Source organism: Piliocolobus tephrosceles, chromosome 2, assembly GCF_002776525.5.
Source record: "Piliocolobus tephrosceles isolate RC106 chromosome 2, ASM277652v3, whole genome shotgun sequence".
Lineage (NCBI taxonomy): Eukaryota > Metazoa > Chordata > Mammalia > Primates > Cercopithecidae > Piliocolobus > Piliocolobus tephrosceles.
In genome coordinates, this window is record NC_045435.1 from 48222469 (window position 1) to 48241491 (window position 19023).

Below are 19023 nucleotides of genomic sequence, written 5' to 3' on the forward strand. Positions count from 1 at the left end.
TGCCTTCCTCATTGAGTAGGTTGTTTTGTAGCTTTAGGTGTGGATGTGTGATGTTCTTTAAGTGGCAGTACTGCAGGGCTGACAGAATCTGCCTTAATATGATCCAGGCCTCCTCCCCATCCTTGATGTGGTGGTGGTGGTGTATCAGGTGGTGCAGCTCTCCTCCTCCGGCATACTCCATTACCACCTAATTGTCAAGGTGACTGCCTTGTCAATCACCTGGTGGAGTTGAATGATATTTGGGTGATGGAGAATTTTTATGATGCTCATCTCTGTCTGGAGAGCAAGGCCAGCCTTTTTGGAGATGATTTGGAAGACAACCTGGGTCTCAGTTAGCCTATGCTGGGCCAGATCCCTGGTGGATGGTGCCTATGATCTTATAGTTTTGTATTTCTTTGTCAAGTGAGGTGGAGGCCAATCCCTGCTCCACGGTACTCCTAACTACACTGTTTACAAGTCCTACCTCTCTGCTAAGATGCACAGCACCACTGTGGCTAACTAGGCTAAGGTCACTAACTGTTGCTGACAACACCTCAGCTGCCAAACTTTCTGGGCCTGGAGGCCCTTCCCTTTCCTGATTATAACAGACTGGATCCCTGACCTATTGCCCACTTCATGGGGAAGAAGCAGAAATGTGGACACATGGACAGACTCGTGGTGTCTCCTGGTGGGGCAAGCCTGGGCACCATGGTTGCAGGCACAAACAGGGCAGAGACTGGGGCAGGGCCAGGTGCTGGGGGTGGGTCTGAAACAGAACTCCCATGGGCAAAGGACCTGCCCAGCTTGGTCTCCCTAGGCACAGCTGGACCCCTGTGGGCTACCATGGCCACCTTTCTCCAGGCAATGCTGTCCCCACACTGTTGGGCGCCCTCAGCGGGTTCTGCGGCTCCCGGACACACTCAGCACCTCCAGATACCTCAGGGGGTCCCCCTGCTGTGTCCCCAGTGGTCTCGAATCACTGGGCCCAGCACAGATTCACTCCCTTGAGCCTCCCGATCTTTGCATGGGTCCTTTGGAGCCCTGGGTTTTGGAGTTTGTCCTTCCTAAGTACCGCCTACCCAGACGTGGCTGCCCCAGAACCACAGCTGACCGTGTGGCTGTGTCCCCTGGGGGCCACCCATCAAGGGCACATGCGACAGGCACCCCAGGCACAGTGGCCTGGCCTGCCTGGGGCTGACCCTTGGGGTGGGGAGAGGGCATTAACTGGGCAAGGGAGACTAGTCTATCAGTGCAAAAAACTCCCAAGAGAGATAGGAACTAGGAAGGAAATACCAAGAAAAGTGATGATGGAAGATGGGGGGGAACCACACTGCAAATGGGGTGCTCAGGGAGGGCATTTTAACATGCTTCCCAACTGACAGAAATCATCTTTTAAAAATCCTCACCAGACAGACTAACTCCTAGTACTTGGAAATGAATTAAAATCTGGCAGTGAGTGAAAAAACAAATAAACAAACAAAAAAATGGTTTTGGCTGGGCATAGGAGCTCACACTTGTAAATCCTGTACTTTGGGAAGCCAAGGCAGGAGGATCGCTTGAGCCCAGGAGTTCCAGACCAGCTTGGTCAATATAACAAGACCCTATCGCTACAAAATATATATTTACAATAAGAATTTAACGGACATGAAATTCAGACCGTGTCCATTCTAGGCCCCAGGATATCACTATGACCAATAAAGATGATCTATGGCCTGGCATTCAGCAGGTGCAGGTCAATGTGGACAGATTCTTTCCCCCCGTCAGCAGGACAGGAACATCTTCCCTCTCCAAAAGGCACCTGCTGAGGATCCACAGTTTTCTGGAATTATGCTGGGCACCCAGATGTGTGCACCTAAGGCCATAGGACAGTCAACATGGAGTGTACTCAAAGGCACTTTTTTTTCGAGAAACACTCTTAGGAGTTTACTTTAACCCACTTCCCACCTCATAGCACATGAGGAGAGGCAGACATTTTGACCTCAGTAAGATGTGACAAATGACAATAGTTGGACCCCACAGCAACCGGTTACTTTTATAGAGAGAAAAATTATGCTCATTGGCTTCAGGTGAAGACCGCTAGATCCAGGCCAGCGGATTTACAAGTGAGAGTCAGCAGCACTGGGCAGTTTTGGCAATGGCTCTGAACAAGCCCTTTACCATGTGGTAGGTAAATCCCAGAACATACAGATATCCCTTACAATGCGCAGGTGGAGAGGGGACGTGACGGAGGGAGCATGAGCTTAGGAAACAGACTGGGCTTGAATTTCACTGAACTTTTGGCTGTGGACCCATGGGAATGTGGCATAGCCTCGCTGAGCCTTAGTTTCCTCCTGCATGGAATAGAGAGAGCAACAGTACCTGCCTCATTCAGTTGGCATGAGGATCTAGAAGAGCGCTCACATGGATTGTCCCAGTCGAAATGGGCTGACCTACACCTAGAGGAAGAGGCAGCTCTGGAGCACTTTGAACTGAAAGTGTGGAGCAACCCTGGCCACTTGCAGCCTCTGCTCGGCTCTATGGCATCCTCCCTCCTAAAAAGACCTGGGGAGATGAGCGAGCCCCTGGCCCCTGGCTGCCTTGAAGAGGAACACAATGTAACTTCATCCTTTCATCCTGCAGGGCCAGGCTTCTGGGCAGAGGCTACCCTGCAAGCATCTGTAATTCAGTTGTTGCACAGCTGGACAAAGCTGTGAGGATTGAGTGGGAAGATGCCTGTAAAGCCTGATCCAGGAGCAGATCTCAGATTCTGGCTGTCACTCTTATTAGCTGTCATCTATGGCAAGCACCTGGTAGTAGCCTGGCACATCATAGGCACTCCAAAAATGGTGGCTTTCATTATCGGTATAATCACTGGCCATGTATTACACAATGCTGCTTTTCTTAGCATCTGTCAACTAGAGTGGAGAAGAGGGTCAAGGTCTCTGATTCTGACAGCAATGTGGGCACTCCCCACATACCTTCATGGCGGGATTCATGGACTTGATTCGTTGTGTCCTTTCCTGGCCTAGTCTATGAAAGCTAGAGAGATGGCTGAAAACATCTGACCCCTTTCTGCACATAAGGAAAAGCCCAGGTATGTTCCTGAGCTGTGTTTCCCTCTAGAACCTGAGATGGAGGAAGGAATGGCTTCCAAACCCCTCTCCCCTACCCCTTCCCTCTTTATCTCCCCACAGTCAGTTAACGAGCTGTTCATTTTGTGCATACTCCTGGGCTGATACTGAAGGAGTGGCAAAGAGGGATGTGATGCCCGCCTTGGGTTAGATCAAGACTTGTAGGCATGAAGAGAGAGGAGACTGGACCAGACCAGGACTCAGAAGCCTGGCTGAGAACCAGCTGTGCCACGTAAGGGGCTCTGGGACCTCAGGCCAGCCGCTTCCCTCAGAGCCCCAGTCCTCCCAGTTCTGAAATGGGGGTTGTGAGAATGCCCGCTGCAGTCATGAGGCTTAACTGAGATGTTGTAAAGGGGAATTTAAATCAGGGATGGTTGTGCAGATGCTAGCCATTACTAAACAAGGGAAGTGATCGTTGTGTAACAATGATCTAGATTCTATTTTTAGATGTCCTCAGTGTCGGAAAGTGGAGATGGAGGAGGCTGTAAGATTCAGAGGAGGGAGGAGGCATCTCCATGGAGGGAGCGTCCCTCTCTGCCCCACCCAGAAATGCCAGCAAGGAGGAAGACAAAATCCCTAGAATAGGTGTTGTATGCTTTGGACACAGAATGAAATTTAAAGTCTTCCCTCTAGATTGTCACCTCCTTACACCCAGGAACTAAACAAGTACCTCATCTTAGCGTCACCCCACACCACCTAGCAGTGCCTTAGACAGGTCCTTTGTTCAGCAAATGTTTGAATGGCAGAGTCAGGACTGAAAGCCGGTGCTCCTTCCCCGAACCGCACAACTCCTTGCCATGCTGACTGCCCTGTGAGTGGGGCAGGCACTCAGACAGGCACATCACAGCTGAGCATATGATGGATGGCTAACACTTGGACTTTCTGGGAGGCACAATTTGAGTGGAGTTTTAGAAATAGACGCACTCACCCTCTGAGCTATACTTTATCTTGCTGTTGCATTCCAAACATGAAGTCACCACCGCCTAGAGAAGCCCTTCCTCCTAGGGCTTGCTGTCCTAGCTGGCAGCCCTGACAAACCAGTTCTTGCCCAAGATGATATAAATTTTGAAGGGAAACCAAAAATTCCAAGACTGTATCTGATGCTTTATTCCTCCTCTCCAGGCCAAAACCGCAGGATGGCCGGAGGCAGAGGCGACAGAGTTGCCTTTGTCTTAAGACTGCCTTTCCTAACTTTTGACAGTCCTGACCTGCTGTATCAGCAGGACGGTTTTGGTGCAGCCAGCAAGACTTTGCTGATGAATCCTTTTTTTTTTTTGAAATGGAGTCTTGCTCTTGTTGCCCAGGCTGGAGTGCAATGGCACGATCTCGGCTCACTGTAACCTCCACCTCCCGGGTTCAAGTGATTCCCCTGCCTCAGCCTCCTGAGTAGCTGGATTACAGGCATGCACCACCATGCCCAGCTAGTTTTGTATTTTCAGTAGAGATGGGGGTTTCTCCATGTTGGTCAGGCTGGTATCGAACTCCCGACCTGGGGTGATCTGCCGCCTCGGCCTCCCAAAGTGCTGGGATTATAGGTGTGAGCCACCGGACCCGGCCTTGCTGCTGAATCTTAAGGTCCTGGTAGAGGCAGCCCCAGGCCACCCCTTTGGCTCCTCTTGGCCGGCCACAGTCAGCGAGCAGCAAACTGCATTTATTTTTGAGGTCAGGATGGCAATCTTGGGAGAAAACTTTTAATAAGCAGAGTTGGTTTGGTGCAATTGAGGGAGAGCAAGTTCCTGGTGGATGTGGTGCACAGGGAAGGTGTGCTGGCTTTGATGCTGAGGTAGCCGCCTCCAGAGAAGCAGAGCACGTCCTCACACTGGGTGTTCCAGGCCACACTGTTGGCGTTTGGTTCCTGGGGGACAGGGACGGTGGGGATCCTGTGAGAACCACCCTGGGCTTGGGCAGTGCTCGCACATTTCAGCCCAATATCCTCTTAAAGACTGAATCCCACTAAATTGCTTACAGTGGGATGGAGGGAAAAGGAGGAAAGGGAACCACAGAGAAATGAACAGAGGCAAGCCCCGCCACGCAACTGCGTGTTTTTGGAATTTTTCAGTAAGCAAGCGTTACTTTTGAAAAATGTTCTCCTGAAATATGAATTCCTATATAGAAAGTGGAGAATCAGCAAAGGGATTCCACTTCTATTACAGAAGAAATATACATCTCTATACATAGAAAAATGTTTACAAGAATATGCTCCAGGCCGGGCACGGTGGCTCAAGCCTGTAATCCCAGCACTTTGGGAGGCCAAGACAGGTGGATCACGAGTTCAGGAGATCGAGACCATCCTGGCTAACACGGTGAAACCCCGTCTCTACTAAAAAATACAAAAAACTAGCCGGGCGAGGTGGCGGGCGCCTGTAATCCCGCTATTCGGGAGGCTGAGGCAGGAGAATGGTGTAAACCCGGGAGGCAGAGCTTGCAGTTAGCTGAGATCCAACCACTGCACTCCAGCCCGGGCGACAGAGCAAGACTCCATCTCAAAAAAAAAAAAGAAAAAGAAAAAGAAAGTGGGCCACACAGCAGGAGGTGAGTGGTGGGTGAGCATTACCGCCTGAGCTCTGACACCTGTCAGATCAGCACCAATATTAGATTCTCATAGCTGTGAGAACCCTATTGTGAACTGCACATGTGAGGGATCCAGCTTGCATGAGAATCTAATTCCTGATGATCTGAGGTGGAACAGTGTCATCCTGAAACCACTCCCCTCATCTGTGGAGAAATTGTTTTCCACCCGTTCCTGGTGCCAAAATGGTTGGGGGACCACTGGTGAAGCAGTTGAGTGCAACCTCCTGGTGGTGTGTGCCAATCACATTATCGTCATCTGCCAGGTGGGCAGCAGCATGTTGGAGGAGTTGGGGTGAATTCCGTTCATGTTTGCTACAACAATAGGGCTCCCACCTCATGGTTTTAACACTGGTCCCTAGAAAACAAGTCTGTTTCCTCAAACTAAGTGGCTGCTCTTTGGCTTTCATTTCCTGACATCTAGAGGAACCAGACTCTATTAGCATGTCATAAGCCATAAACTGGAGAATACTTTTTTGTATTGCAGAGCACTTTGTCATACTGGGACTATAGATATCGCATATATATATGCACAGCCACCTGCCATGGGATGATGTGATTGGCACACATCACCAGGAGGTTGCACTCAAACTTCTTGACGATCTTTTCTTTTACCTGGTAATGCATGTCTAATGAGTCCTCTGAATACAATTATAGCAGAGTATTAGTTGGATAGCTAATCAATTTCTATAGATGGCAATCTTCTTGGTGTTCTCTTTGCATTTAATCTGAACTGTCAAAGAAAAAAAAATCTAGTTCTAGCAAGAGATTGTTAACTAAATGGAAGGCAGAGAAATTAAAAAGCTATCACTTTAAACTACTGGCAATTAAAGTGAGACACTCTCATTGTAAAATCTTTAGGCTGGGCGCGGTGGCTCATGCCTGTAATCCCAGCACTTTGGGAGGCCAATGAGGGCAGATCACCTGAGGTCAGGATTTTGAGACTAGCCTAGCCAACATGGTGAAACCCCATCTCTACTAAAAAATACAAAAGTAAGCTGGGCATAGTGACAGGTACCTGTAATCCCATCTACTTGGGAGGCTGAGGCACGAGAATCACTTGAACCCAGGAGGCGGAGGTTGCAGTGAGCCGAGATTGTACCACTACATTCCATCCTGGGCAACAAAGCGAGATTCCATCTTGAAAAGAAAAGAAAAGAAAAGAAAAGAAAAGAAAAGAAAAGAAAAGAAAAGAAAAGAAAAGGAAAGAAAGAAGGGAGGGAGGGAGGAACGAACTCACTGTTACCATCACTTGCTGGATACAAATATAAACTTCTCTGCACAGCACTATGGCCCCTGGTGAACGGAAGCCTGCCTAAGTAACTGACCTCACCTTGGCCGCTCCCTGCCCACCTCCTTGACAAACGGGAAAGACACGTAATTTCTGGTACACACCAGGCTCTACACTCCCACTACAAACCAGGTGGAGAAAATGTCCCCGACGGGGACACTATGGAGCTGTCCAAGAGGCTTTGCCCCAGGCACCACAGCCAGAATCTTCAAAAAGATATGGTCCCCCAGGGGGACCAAAGGACACTCATCTGAATCTACAAAAGAACCCCCCACCTGGATCCCTTGCAAAGGCACCCAGCAGTGCACTAAGGCCAGCACATCCAGATATGAATACACCTGAAGTAAGTGGATTCTGAGCCTATTTAACCAGCACAGCTACTTAAGTGGACAGAGGGAGAGACTGCGGTCTTAGGGCTTGGAATGACTATGCTAGGCCTGGAACCCTGATCTTCTGACTAAGCCTGTGCCAATCCAATTCTGCTGCTCATCTCTGGCAGAAGGACCCACCAGGAGGCAAGTGGAGACTGGGCTGAGGGAGAAGCACCCCTGAGTGACTCTGACCAGAAAGGATAAAGGTCCACAAAGACCCATGTAGGTCAACCACTTGGCTCCAACCTGTCATAAATCATCCTCCCTCACTCAGGAAATTCACGTACTCCTTGAAATTATGTGCAAAATTTTGAGTTGGTACATTTTTCAGAGAGGGATTATTGCTTTCATGAGATCCTCAAGGAGATTGGCATCCCTAGTTCCCCCACCAAAAACAAAAAACAAAAAACAAAACCCAAGACACAGACCCAGTGGCTAACATGTTTTCAAAAGGCCAAGGAGAAACCTTTCCTGTCATTTCAAGTGCCCTGTCAGCAGCCCTTTCCACCTGCTTCCACCTGTCCCTCTTCCCAAGGTCTAGACCTGCTTCTTACCTTTCTGCTCAGTAATCAGGTGCTGCACAATGACGTCAGTCATGCTATCCCTGTAGGCATAGCGGTCCTTGTAGAGCCCATGGACTGTGCTGAAAATAAGCTGGTAGAAGGAAATGGTGCCATCCTGGCAGCCGACCACCTGCAGGGTGAGAGAACTGTCAATTCCCTGCTCTCTGGAGAAAGTCTGCACTCCCATTTGTCAGACACAAACCCCAGTGACATGTCTCTCGAGACATGGCGGCTGCTCAGTGCCTCTTCAAGCCATGGCCCCACAGAACAAACTTCCTCTTCTTACCACATAGTTGGAATCTGGTTTCATTTGATACATCCACACCCAGGAGTTCTGCTCCCCAACAGTCCCAAGCCGCACTCCATCCTTGGTGAAAAGAGATACTTGCTTGTCAGAACCCCCCAGCAAAACGTACTCCCCTTTAGCAAAATAGCTGATGCAGCAGGGGTCAAAGTTCAGTGCCCGATCCTTTCCAATCTGAGGAAAAAGAACACACATCAAGGGAAAAACCATTTCCAAATCTATAGCCAATGCAATACAATTAAGGGCTTTTCTCGCCAACTTTAACGGAGGGAGTTGGGAAGACAGAGAGATGACCAGTCTTTTCTCCTGTGTCATCCCACGGTGAACACGGGCCTCTCTGCCTCTGCATCTCCCTACTCCCCCTTCACACAGCCCAATCCTCAGCTCCTAGAGTCAGTGGCACCTCCCCTAGTCCTACCCAAGTGCTCCAGGAGTGCAGGAGTATGTCAGGGCTCCTCAGCCAAGATGGAGACTGGATGGTTTTGCTCCCAAAACTGGAGAATACTTTTTTGTATTGCAGAGCACTTTGTCATACTGGGACTATAGATATCGCATATATATATGCACAGCCACCTGCCATGGCTCCTTTGCACGTATAGTTATTGCTGTGGCTCAATGGGTCTCCTCAGCTTCCTTTTTCCATCTCTTTTTAAAAAGTATTTTGCAGGCCGGGCGCGGTGGCTCATGCCTATAATCCCAGCACTTTGGGAGGCTGAGGCTGGCGGATCATGAGGTCAGGAGATTGAGACCATCCTGGTTAACGCAGTGAAATCCCATCTCTACTAAAAAATACAAAAAAATTAGCCAGGCATGGTGGCGGGCACCTGTAGTCCCAGCTGCTCAGGAGGCTGAGGCAGGAGAATGGCGTGAATCCGGGAGGCAGAGCTTGCAGTGAGCCGAGACTGCGCCCCTGAACTCCAGCCTGGGTGACAGAACGAGACTCCATCTCAAAATTAAATAAATAAATAAGTCTTTTACAAAGCTGAATTTATTCAGTTGAAAGATTGTCCTTTTTTTCTGCAACTATGCTCGTATTATTACTCTTTATAACAACTTTTTTGAGATGTAGTTCACATACTGTACAATTCACCCATTTAAAGTGTACGATTGCCAGGTGCAGAGGCTCACGCCTGTAATTCCAGCACTTTGGGAGGCCGAGGCAGGTGGATCACTGGAGGTCAGGAGTTCGAGACCAACCTGGCCAACATGGTGAAACCCTGTCTCTACTAGAGATACAAAAATTAGCTGGGTGTGGTGGTGGGTACCTGTAATCCCAGCTACTTGGGTGGCTGAGGCAGGACAATCGCTTGAACCCAGGAGGCGGAGGTTGCAGTGAGCCGAGATCACACCATTGCACTGCAGCCTGGGTGACAAGAGTGCAAAAAAAAAAAAAAGTGTACGATTAAGTGTCTTTCAGTATAGTCACTGAATTGTGCAATCATCGTCACCATCTAATTCTAGAACTTTTCCATCACCCCAAAGTAAACCCCATTACTAGTCTATCCCAATTCCTCCTTCTCTTCAGCCCTGGCAACGACTAACATACTTTCTGTCTCTAAAGATTTGCCTATTCTGGATAATTCATATAAATGGAGACATACAATATGTGGCCTTTTGTGTCTGGTCCATCCATGTTGTAGCATGTACTGGTACTTCCTTGTTTTTCATTGCTGACTAATATTCCATTGAATGACAGATGATATTTTATTTATCCATTCGTCAGTTGATGGACATTTGGGTTGTCTCTACATTTTGGCTATTATGAATAAGGCTGCTGTGATTATTCATGTACAAGTTTTTGTGTGGACATATGTTTTCATTTCTCTTAAGCATATACCTGAAAGTGGACTTGCTGGGTCATATAGTAACTCTACGTTTAACATTTTGAGGAATTGCTATTCATTTCCAAAGTGACTGCACCATTTCATGTTTGCACTAGCACTGTACGGAGATTCCCATTTCTCCATCCTAGTGAGTGTGAAATGGTATCTCATTGCAGTTCCAGTTTGTATTTCCCTGATGGCTAATGATGTAGATCATCATTTCATGTGTTCATTGGCCACAGAGAAATGTCTATTTGGATTCTTCACCCATTTTTCAATTGGGTTATTCGTCTTTCTAGGTTTGTTGTTGTTGTTGTTGTTGTTGAGACGGAGCCTTGCTCTGTCACCCAGGCTGGAGTGCAGTGGCATTATCACAGCTCACTGCAGTCTAGAACTCCTGGGCACTCACATGATCGTCCCAGCTCAGCCTCTCGAGTAACTGGGACTACAGGCATGCGCCACCAGCCCTAGCTAATTATTTTATTTTTGTAGAGACAGAGTCTTACTATGTTGCCTAGGCTGGTCTTGGAGTCTTACTATGTTGCCTAGGCTGGTCTTGAACTCCTGGGCTCAAGCAAATCTCCCGCCTCAGACTCCCAAAGTATTGGAATTACAGGTGTGAACCATGGTGCTCTGCCAATTTTCACAATAATCTTAAATACAAAAGCTAAGCAAAACGAATCAAGAGTAACTTTATTTTATTTTATTTTATTTTATTTTATTTTATTTTGAGACAGAGTCTCGCTCTGTCGCCCTGGCTGGAGTGCAGTGGCCGGATCTTGGCTCACTGCAAGCTCCGCCTCCCGGGTTCACGCCATTCTCCTGCCTCAGCCTCCCGAGCAGCTGGGACTACAGGCGCCCACCACCACGCCCGGCTAGTTTTTTGTATTTTTTAGTAGAGACGGGGTTTCACCTAGTAGAGACGGGGTTTCACCGTGTTAGCCAGGATGGTCTCGATCTCCTGACCTCGTGATCCACCCGTCTCGGCCTCCCAAAGTGCTGGGATTACAGGCTTGAGCCAGTGTGCCCGGCCAAGAGTAACTTTAAAAACTAGGCAGTCTGGGAGGCAGTGGCTGCAGTGAGCCGTGAGATGGCGCCTTTGCATTCCAGCCTAGGTGACAGAGGGAGAGACCCTGTCTAAAAAAAACAAAAAACAAAACAAAACAAACAAACAAACAAACAAAAAACAACTAGGCAGTAGCTCGTGCCTGTAATCCCAGCTACTCAGGAGGCTGAGGCGAGGGGATCGTTTGAACCCAGGAGTTCGAGACCAGTCTGGGCAACAAAGTGAGACCTCATCTCTAAAAAATGAACAAACAAAAACTAGGCCATTTAGCATAATGGTTAGGGCATGGAGTTTGGAATCAAGTCTCCAAATTTCACCTTCCACATATGCAAAATGGAGACATAATAGGGGTACGTTATAGAATTGTGGTAGGCATAGTGAACTCCATCGCATGTCAGCTGTTACAGTTTCGTTACTATTTACTGTCTAAATTCGGTGAGGAAATTATTAGGAAGTCTCTGTCTTGTTCTCTTCTGACCACTAAGAGGCGCACTTCGGAGTAGAAGAAACGCGGGCGGAAATAGCCCAAAAGTGGATTGGCTTCAACTTCTGGCGGAAGTAAGTTCCTCCCTCCACCAGGTCTTATTAGCTCAGAAAGAATTCCAAATTTCTACGTAGACCCAAGGACAGGTAGAATACATTTTTCAGTCATATTCCTAGATATTACGGCCTATTAAAACATGTATACTCAGAATTTTTTGCGGCATTATTTTTTGACGTGTCTTTATTTTATTTGAAAGAGCCGAACCGGAAGTGCTTGCCTTTTCCCTGCCAGGACCCAGGGAGTTACGTCCCATCAGCCCTTGCGTGCCACTGTCCTTTCTCTCTTCCTCGGCGCTGCCTACGGAGGTGGCAGCCATCTCCTCCTCGGTAAGTCTTAATCCGTGGCCATCCGCATTCCTGCGGGATTCATCTGGCCCCGTCGCCCAGTGGTGCGGGGGCCTCCCTTTCGGCGCGGTAGTGGCTGTGGGTATTGTTACTGTCAGCTTACTGGAGTGTGTACAGGAGTAGAACGAAGCAGCCCGGGTTGATGGGGCTTTGCGTCCCAGAGCCTCCTGCTCTCCGCTTGTAGTCAGAGCTGCGGGCTGCTTGTTTGTTCCTTAGCGGTGGAGGGTGCTAGTTGAGCCCAGACTGCGGGGTCTCCTGTGGGCCGTGGGACGACCAGGGGTGTCCCAGCTTGACAGCCGTCAGCTGGGATCTGTGGATCCCAGCGCTCACCGATGTCGGCCCACGTGTATTCGTTCATTGCCATGGCCCGCTTCTTCCGCTGCAGTCTCTGGCCCTAGGGCTGCTGCGGCTGCTGGTTCAGTTGCAGGCAGAAATTCTGATAGTATTTCTGGAAATGAGATGCAGCTGCCCCCACCTTGCCTTCGAGGATATCATGGGCCAGAAGGCAAAGTCGTTTTGAATACGTGGTTCACTGAGTACCCACTCTGTGCCAGTTGATGGCTGCGAACAGAAGGGTTGCTGCTGTAGGAAATAAATGAATGGCTCTGAAGACCACACTGAGGAAGGTGTGAGTTGATACTGCAAGATCTCCAGGTTTGAGGCATCTTAGACGGTATGATGGTTTTGTGTGTGTTAAAGGTGTGGTAGCGCAGCAGCTCCCTAGGGAATTAGAAGGTTTTCGTTATTAAACGTTTACCCTGTGACAGGCACTGCAGGCATTCAGCGTGCAGTGTCATCTCTATTCTACAGGTGAGGAAACTGAGACTCAGGTCCAAGTAGATGGTCAAGGCCATCTCGGGGTTCGGACACTGGCGAGGTGGGATTTGCTGCCCCTTGCAAATTGAGAGTGTCTTGGGGTCGGTTTTGGTTTGCTCAGCTGTTGGCATTCTTTGGGCTCTGAGTGGTTGAGTTGACCTTTGACCTCCTGGGATCGCGTCTGGAGAGTGCCTAGTATTCTGCCAGCTTCGGAAAGGGAGGGAAAGCAAGCCTGGCAGAGGCACCCATTCCATTCCCAGCTTGCTCCGTAGCTGGCGATTGGAAGACACTCTGCGACAGTGTTCAGTCCTTGGGCGGGAAAGCCTCCTTCCAGGATTCTTCCTCACCTGGGGCTGCTTCTTTCCCAAAAGGCATCATGGCCGCCCTCAGACCCCTTGTGAAGCCCAAGATCGTCAAAAAAAGAACCAAGAAGTTTATCCGGCACCAGTCAGACCGATATGTCAAAATTAAGGTATGTGGTCCTGGGATGGAAATGGGTGTGGGGTGAAGAAAGAAGTTTCCAACAGGCTGTCAGTTTCTGACATCATCTAGTCGGGCTTACCTTTGACCGATGAACTGGTTTGTGGAAGAGCTTTCTGTAGAAATACAGGTCTCCCTCAGTGTGCCCTAGTGCTGGTACTTAACATCTCTTGATGTGTTAAGTGAAATTTAAATGAAAGGGGACACTTGGCTGTTTCGATGTGTTTAGAGGGCTTTGCATTTGTGTCATGTATTTTGGGTTGCCTTATGACAGCAGAATCCCTGTTTTATAGACAAGAAAACTCAGAGGTGCTGAGAGCCGTGTCTGCAGCTGTGCTCACCATCTCAGTATCTACACAGTCCCCTCCCATCCCATTGGTGTCTCCATTGCTTGGGAGTAGGAATGGTGGGGGTGCCTGCATTCCTAGTGGCTAAAGCCACGAGGTCGTGGTTTTTCCCACCAAAAAAGTAAGGAAATAGTGAAGTCCTGTCACCAAAGGCAACTACTGTGTGGCATACTTCCTTTTCATCTGGTCCTTTGCCCTCCCCAAGAGGAAGAGTTGGCACTCCGCACAGACGCTAACCCACCTGTGTGCTATTTCCTTCAGCGTAACTGGCGGAAACCCAGAGGCATTGACAACAGGGTTCGTAGAAGATTCAAGGGCCAGATCTTGATGCCCAACATTGGTTATGGAAGCAACAAAAAAACAAAGCACATGCTGCCCAGTGGATTCCGGAAGTTCCTGGTCCACAACGTCAAGGAGCTGGAAGTGCTGCTGATGTGCAACAAGTGAGTTGGGCCCACCTCTAGTGTTCAGGGATCCGAAGTTTGCATCCGTGTGAGCACTTCTGGCAGGAACTCTAGAAACTCTTGGGATGCATTTTGGCGGGGAGGGGTTGTACATTCTCTGAGGGAATCTGAAGTTGTTCCTTGCAGGATTTTAGAGAATGCTTGCTGGGGAGTAAAGAAGTTGGGGAGTTCAAGGTGTTTCCCTTACCGGAGGGAGGAGACTTGGTCTTCTAAGTGTAGAGACCTAAGACCAGGAAAAGACTGCTTTGTGAACACTGCAATAATAACCACTTTCCACTACTACAATATCCTTTGCCTGTTGTTTCCAGAACGTTGCTTTCTTTATGAAGGTGTCAGCCAAAAGAGTTGAACTCTGAAATATTTGGAGAGATTTATTCTGAGCCAAATATGAGTTGACCATGGCCTGGGACATAGCCCTTGGGAGACCCTAAGAATATGGGTCCAAGGTGGGCAGGGAGCAGCTTGGTTTCACATATTTTAGGGAGACATGAGACATCAATCAAATACACTTAAGGCATACATTGGTTTAGTCCAGAAAGGCGGCAGTTCGAGGTTTTGAATAGATTTTCTGTTTCTCATCAGGAATTGGTTATCACTAGAAAGGAATGTCTTGGCTATGGTAAGAGGTTGTGGAAACCAAGAGTGCCCTATTCAAGGAGGGAGTGCATTCAGATGGTTGCTGGGGGCCTTTGAATTTTATTTTTGGCTTACAAGTAGGGTAGGGAGAAGATCAAACATAGACCTTAGGCCTTAAGGGGCCCTTTAGTCTGTGCTGTGGTAAGGGGTCTCTTCAGGGACAGGAGGGCTTTAGAACCAACCAAGTTTGGATTAGGTGGAGAACAGGAGGAAACTTGGCAGGCAGAGAGTGCTTACACAAAGGTGTAGAAGTGAAAGCGCATGGAGAGTTTGCAGGGCATTGGTTCTAGGTGGGTTTTATTGGTTTTTGTTTTTTTAAGATGGAGTCTCGCTCTCTTGCTGGAGCAGGAGTGCAGTGGCATGACCTCGGCTCACTGCAACCTCCAGCGCCCAGTTTCAAGTGTTTCTCCGGCCTCAGCCTCCCATGTAGCTAGGATTACAGGCGTGCACCACCATACTTGACTAATTTTTGTATTTTCAGTAGAGATGAGGTTTCACCATCTTGGCCAGGCTGGTTTTGAACTCATGACCTTAAGTGATTTGCCTGCCTTAGCCTCCCAAAGTGCTGGGATTACAGGCATGAGCTACTGCACCTGGCCTGGTTTGATTTGAGAGAGACAGACAGCATCTATGTTGCCCTGGCTACAGTGCAGTGGCTATTCACAGCTGTGATCATGGCACGCTGCAGCCCCAAACTCAAGGTGGGCTCAAGCTGTCTCTTCCCATCTCAGCCTTCCTGGTAGCTAGGACCACAGGCATGCTCCAGCACACCCAGCTAGTTCTAGGTGTTTTGATTAAGTTAGACACTTGGTGAGCTCTGTGTATAAGAGACTTGGTGACCTGCTTAGACCAAAACTAGGCAGTGGAATGAAAAATTCTCATGGGAAGTGACAGTTTATTTTCTTCACTTATTGGTAAATGAAAGCCAAAAAGCTGAATTTTCCTAAGTAAACTAGAAAGAACATGGAGTGTGTGTGAGTAACTAGGATGTTTGTGTTTATGTTTACAAAGATCTTTTATCTACAGTGGTTGTAGATATAAGTAATAAAAATGAACAAGAGCAGTATTCTAACGTGGTTACCTTCCAAGGCTGGAAATTTAACCAGGCGTTGAAATGCTGAAAATTTCTGTTAGAAAAAGATGGGCATAGGAATTAATGGTGGACACTGAAACCACAGTTGAACTGTAACAGGCCAACATGATTGCTCAGTTGCAGTGCCCATGTTGGCTGGTTGCCATATGCTCTGTAAGTGCAGCTTGGCAGTCTTTTTAAGATCCATGGAAATACTCTGTTATCTCTGACCTTTGATCTCTAAGTTCCATTTCTGGGCATTTGTCCTTAAGGAATGGAAAAGCAGGGAAACAAAAGCTAGTCATTGCAGCAATACAACTGGAAACAACTGAAAATATAATGAGAGAATTGTAGAGTGCTGGATAGAATGTTGTGGGTCTATTCAAAATGATTGGAGTGTTGTAGTATGGAAAATGCCCAAGCTAGGGGGACACATTTAAAATGGTGGGCACACTCTGTAATTATCAAATATGTAGGTGGACAAGGACAGGAGAGTTTTTTGAAAAGGACAGATGAGAAGTGTAATATAAACCTAAGCCTTTGAAACATAGAAACATTTAAAAACATAGTTGCTTTGAATTTGAGTGGACTCATGTAAAACAAGAATTGTCTGGATTTGCTGTCTTGCTGTTAAGGCAGGGTTCTTGAAAAGAGCTGTGTGTCCACTGCCTCATTTAATCACTCCTCACAGTCCTGCTGCTGCTTTGCTGAAAATGCTTCAGGAGTGGAATGTCGGTTCTTAACCCACTGTGGGTGGCTTCATAAATCACCTCCTTACTGAAGTGTGCTTGTTAGGCCAATTGGTTATCAAATGGGGCACAGTGTAGCTGCCTCTTAAAAAGTTGTAAGGAATGGGTTAGAATTGGATCTGGCACACCAAGTCCTCAGGTATTAGGCATGGCTATGACTGGGTGACTTTAAGCATTGTTGCTTCTACTTGCTTTGTATCTTCAGCGGTCAAACTGGGTGCTTTTGGCTCCATTCAGACTCTTGGGTTCTGCTCTTGACCACTTTGCAGAGTTCTGAAACTTCATGGGCAAGGTAAAGCACCCTGCAACTGGGAGAGAACCACTGAACCTGGAGCGTGGGCCTGAGTTCACCCTGGATCCCTGTCCATTGCTTGCTATGGGCCTTGGTTTTCTTATCTGTAAAATGGAGGTAATGCCTGGATTACAAGGCTGCTGTCAGGATTAGATGAGAGGGAACAGTGAGGGTACTTTGTAAATGAAAGTGTTCTTGTCATCACCAGGGAACCATAGAGTTGGGAGTCAGGATTTGGGGGCATGTAGGTGTCATTCCACAGCCACATACCAAGCAGCCCTCTCTTAGCTTGGTGCTGGAACTCACTGCCTTCTTAATGGAATTTTCCAAGTGTGTTCAGGGCTGTCTTGCTCCTTACCTACTTGATTCTCTTACAGATCTTACTGTGCCGAGATTGCTCACAATGTTTCCTCCAAGAACCGCAAAGCCATTGTGGAAAGAGCTGCCCAGCTGGCCATCAGAGTCACCAACCCCAATGCCAGGCTGCGCAGTGAAGAAAATGAGTAAACAGCTCGTGTGCACATTTTCTGTTGAAATAAATGTAAAAACTGCCATCTGGCATTTTCCTTCCTTGGTTTTAAGTCTTCAGCTTCTTGGCTAACTTAGTTGGTCACAGAGATCGTTCTTTTGCTCAAACCCCTTTGGAATCTCCCATTTGGAGGGGATTTGTAAAGGACACTCGCTCCTTGAACAGGGGAACGTGGCCTCAAGTGCACAGTTGAGGCTGGGAATGAGGGGCACAGACTTGGTAGGTTCTAAGACACTTGGAGAAGCTGTGGGTCCCAAGCCACAATAGTCATTCTTAACTTTGCTTTGTAAAGTTAGGTGACAAGTTATTCCATGTGATGCTTGTGAGAATTGAGAAAATACGCGTGGCAATACCCAGAGGAATTTCTTAAACAGATTGTTATGGGATGCCTAAATTGCATCCTGTAACTTCTGTCCAGAAAGAACAGGATGATGTACAAATTGCTGTGCCAGGTGATCCACCACAGTTACTGGAAAAGCACTTTCAGTCTCCTATAACCTTCCCACCAGCTGCTGCTTCAGGTATAATGTTACAGCAGTTTGCCAAGGCAGGGACCTAACTGGTGACAATTGAGCCTCTTGACTGGTACTCTTAGAATTTAGTGACACGTGGCCCCGTTTTTTTTTTTTGGAGACGGGGTCTTGCGCTCACCCATCCTGAGAGTGCAGTGGCACACTCACTGCAGCCTTGACCTCCCCAGGCTCAGGTGATCTTCCCACCTCAGCCTTCCAAGTAGCTGGGACTACAGATGCACACTTCACCTGGGTAGTTTTTGAAGTTTTTTTTGTAGAGATGGTCTAGCCATGTTGCCTAGGCTCTTGAACTGAGCCTCCCAAAGTACTGGGATTACAGGCACCTTACATAGTGTATATAGGTCATGAAGGATATGGGATGTGGTACTTACGAGATGGAAATGCTTACAGGATGTTTTTTGGTAACCATCCGGTCAACTTACCAGAAATGCGCTGGTTATAACAAAGCTTTTCTAGGTCTAATCTCATTCTAGTAGATAGGCATCTTACAGATTGTCTCCTGTTCAAAACCTAGTCATAAATATTTATAATGTAAACTGGTCATTTTGGGGATTTTTTTTTTTTCCTGGAGACTGTCATGCTGTCACTCCAGCCGGAGTGCAGTGGCTTGATCTTGGCTCACTGTAACTTCTGCTTCCTGGGTTCAGGCGACTTGATTCTCCTGAATCTCCTCAGTCTCCTGAATAGCTGGGACTACAGGCCTGCCACCGTACCCAGCTAATATTTTTTTTTTTTTGGGGGGGTTTAACAGTTTATTAGGATTTATAAGTGTCATTTTAAAAACAGTCGATTTAAACCATGTAGAAATAAGTATGCAAAAAGTCTGCAAAACAAAACATACTTTAAACATGTTTAAGTAGATAGATTAGCTGAAATTCTGGATTTTTCAGTCACTTCACTGTTATGCTATGGCAGCCAAGTAATCCTTAACTTCAGTTGGAGTAAGTCTTCTAAATCTAGCTTCATTGCAGATTCCAACTTCTGTTATCCTCTGTCATTTGCCCTTCAAAGCTTTCCTTTAGGGTTAAGATGGCTGTATGAATGGCATCTTCAAGTTCCAGATCTTCATTATACCTTTTCTCAAGGAAAGTTTTCCCATTCACATAGTTCTTTCCCATTGCCTGGAAAGCTACAGCAATGGG

General features: G+C 47.6%; 1 protein-coding gene, 1 non-coding gene and 1 pseudogene across 2 annotated transcripts; 2 read left to right on the top strand and 1 right to left on the bottom strand.

Annotated features, from left to right (window-relative positions):
- Nucleotides 1–4752: 4752 nt before the first annotated feature.
- LOC111526769 lies at nucleotides 4753–12327 on the bottom strand (annotated as a pseudogene).
- On the top strand, nucleotides 11868–17389 carry RPL32 (ribosomal protein L32). Its single transcript, XM_023192674.1, has 4 exons — nucleotides 11868–11945; nucleotides 13151–13251; nucleotides 13868–14049; nucleotides 17197–17389. Exons 2-4 carry the CDS (start codon nucleotides 13156–13158, stop codon nucleotides 17324–17326), a joined length of 408 nt encoding a protein of 135 aa, XP_023048442.1. The 5' UTR covers nucleotides 11868–11945; nucleotides 13151–13155; the 3' UTR covers nucleotides 17327–17389.
- Nucleotides 12943–13081, top strand: LOC111526780. The gene has a single exon (XR_002726495.1). It is a non-coding gene; the product is annotated as a small nucleolar RNA SNORA7 (small nucleolar RNA).
- Nucleotides 17390–19023: the final 1634 nt, after the last annotated feature.

Coding starts and splice junctions, on each gene's coding strand:
- RPL32 (XM_023192674.1), top strand. CDS start 13,156: ATGGCCGCCCTCAGACCCCTTGTGAAGCCCAAGATCGTCAAAAAAAGA. Junction 13,252..13,867: donor ACCGATATGTCAAAATTAAG/GTATGTGGTCCT, acceptor TATTTCCTTCAG/CGTAACTGGCGGAAACCCAG. Junction 14,050..17,196: donor GTGCTGCTGATGTGCAACAA/GTGAGTTGGGCC, acceptor ATTCTCTTACAG/ATCTTACTGTGCCGAGATTG.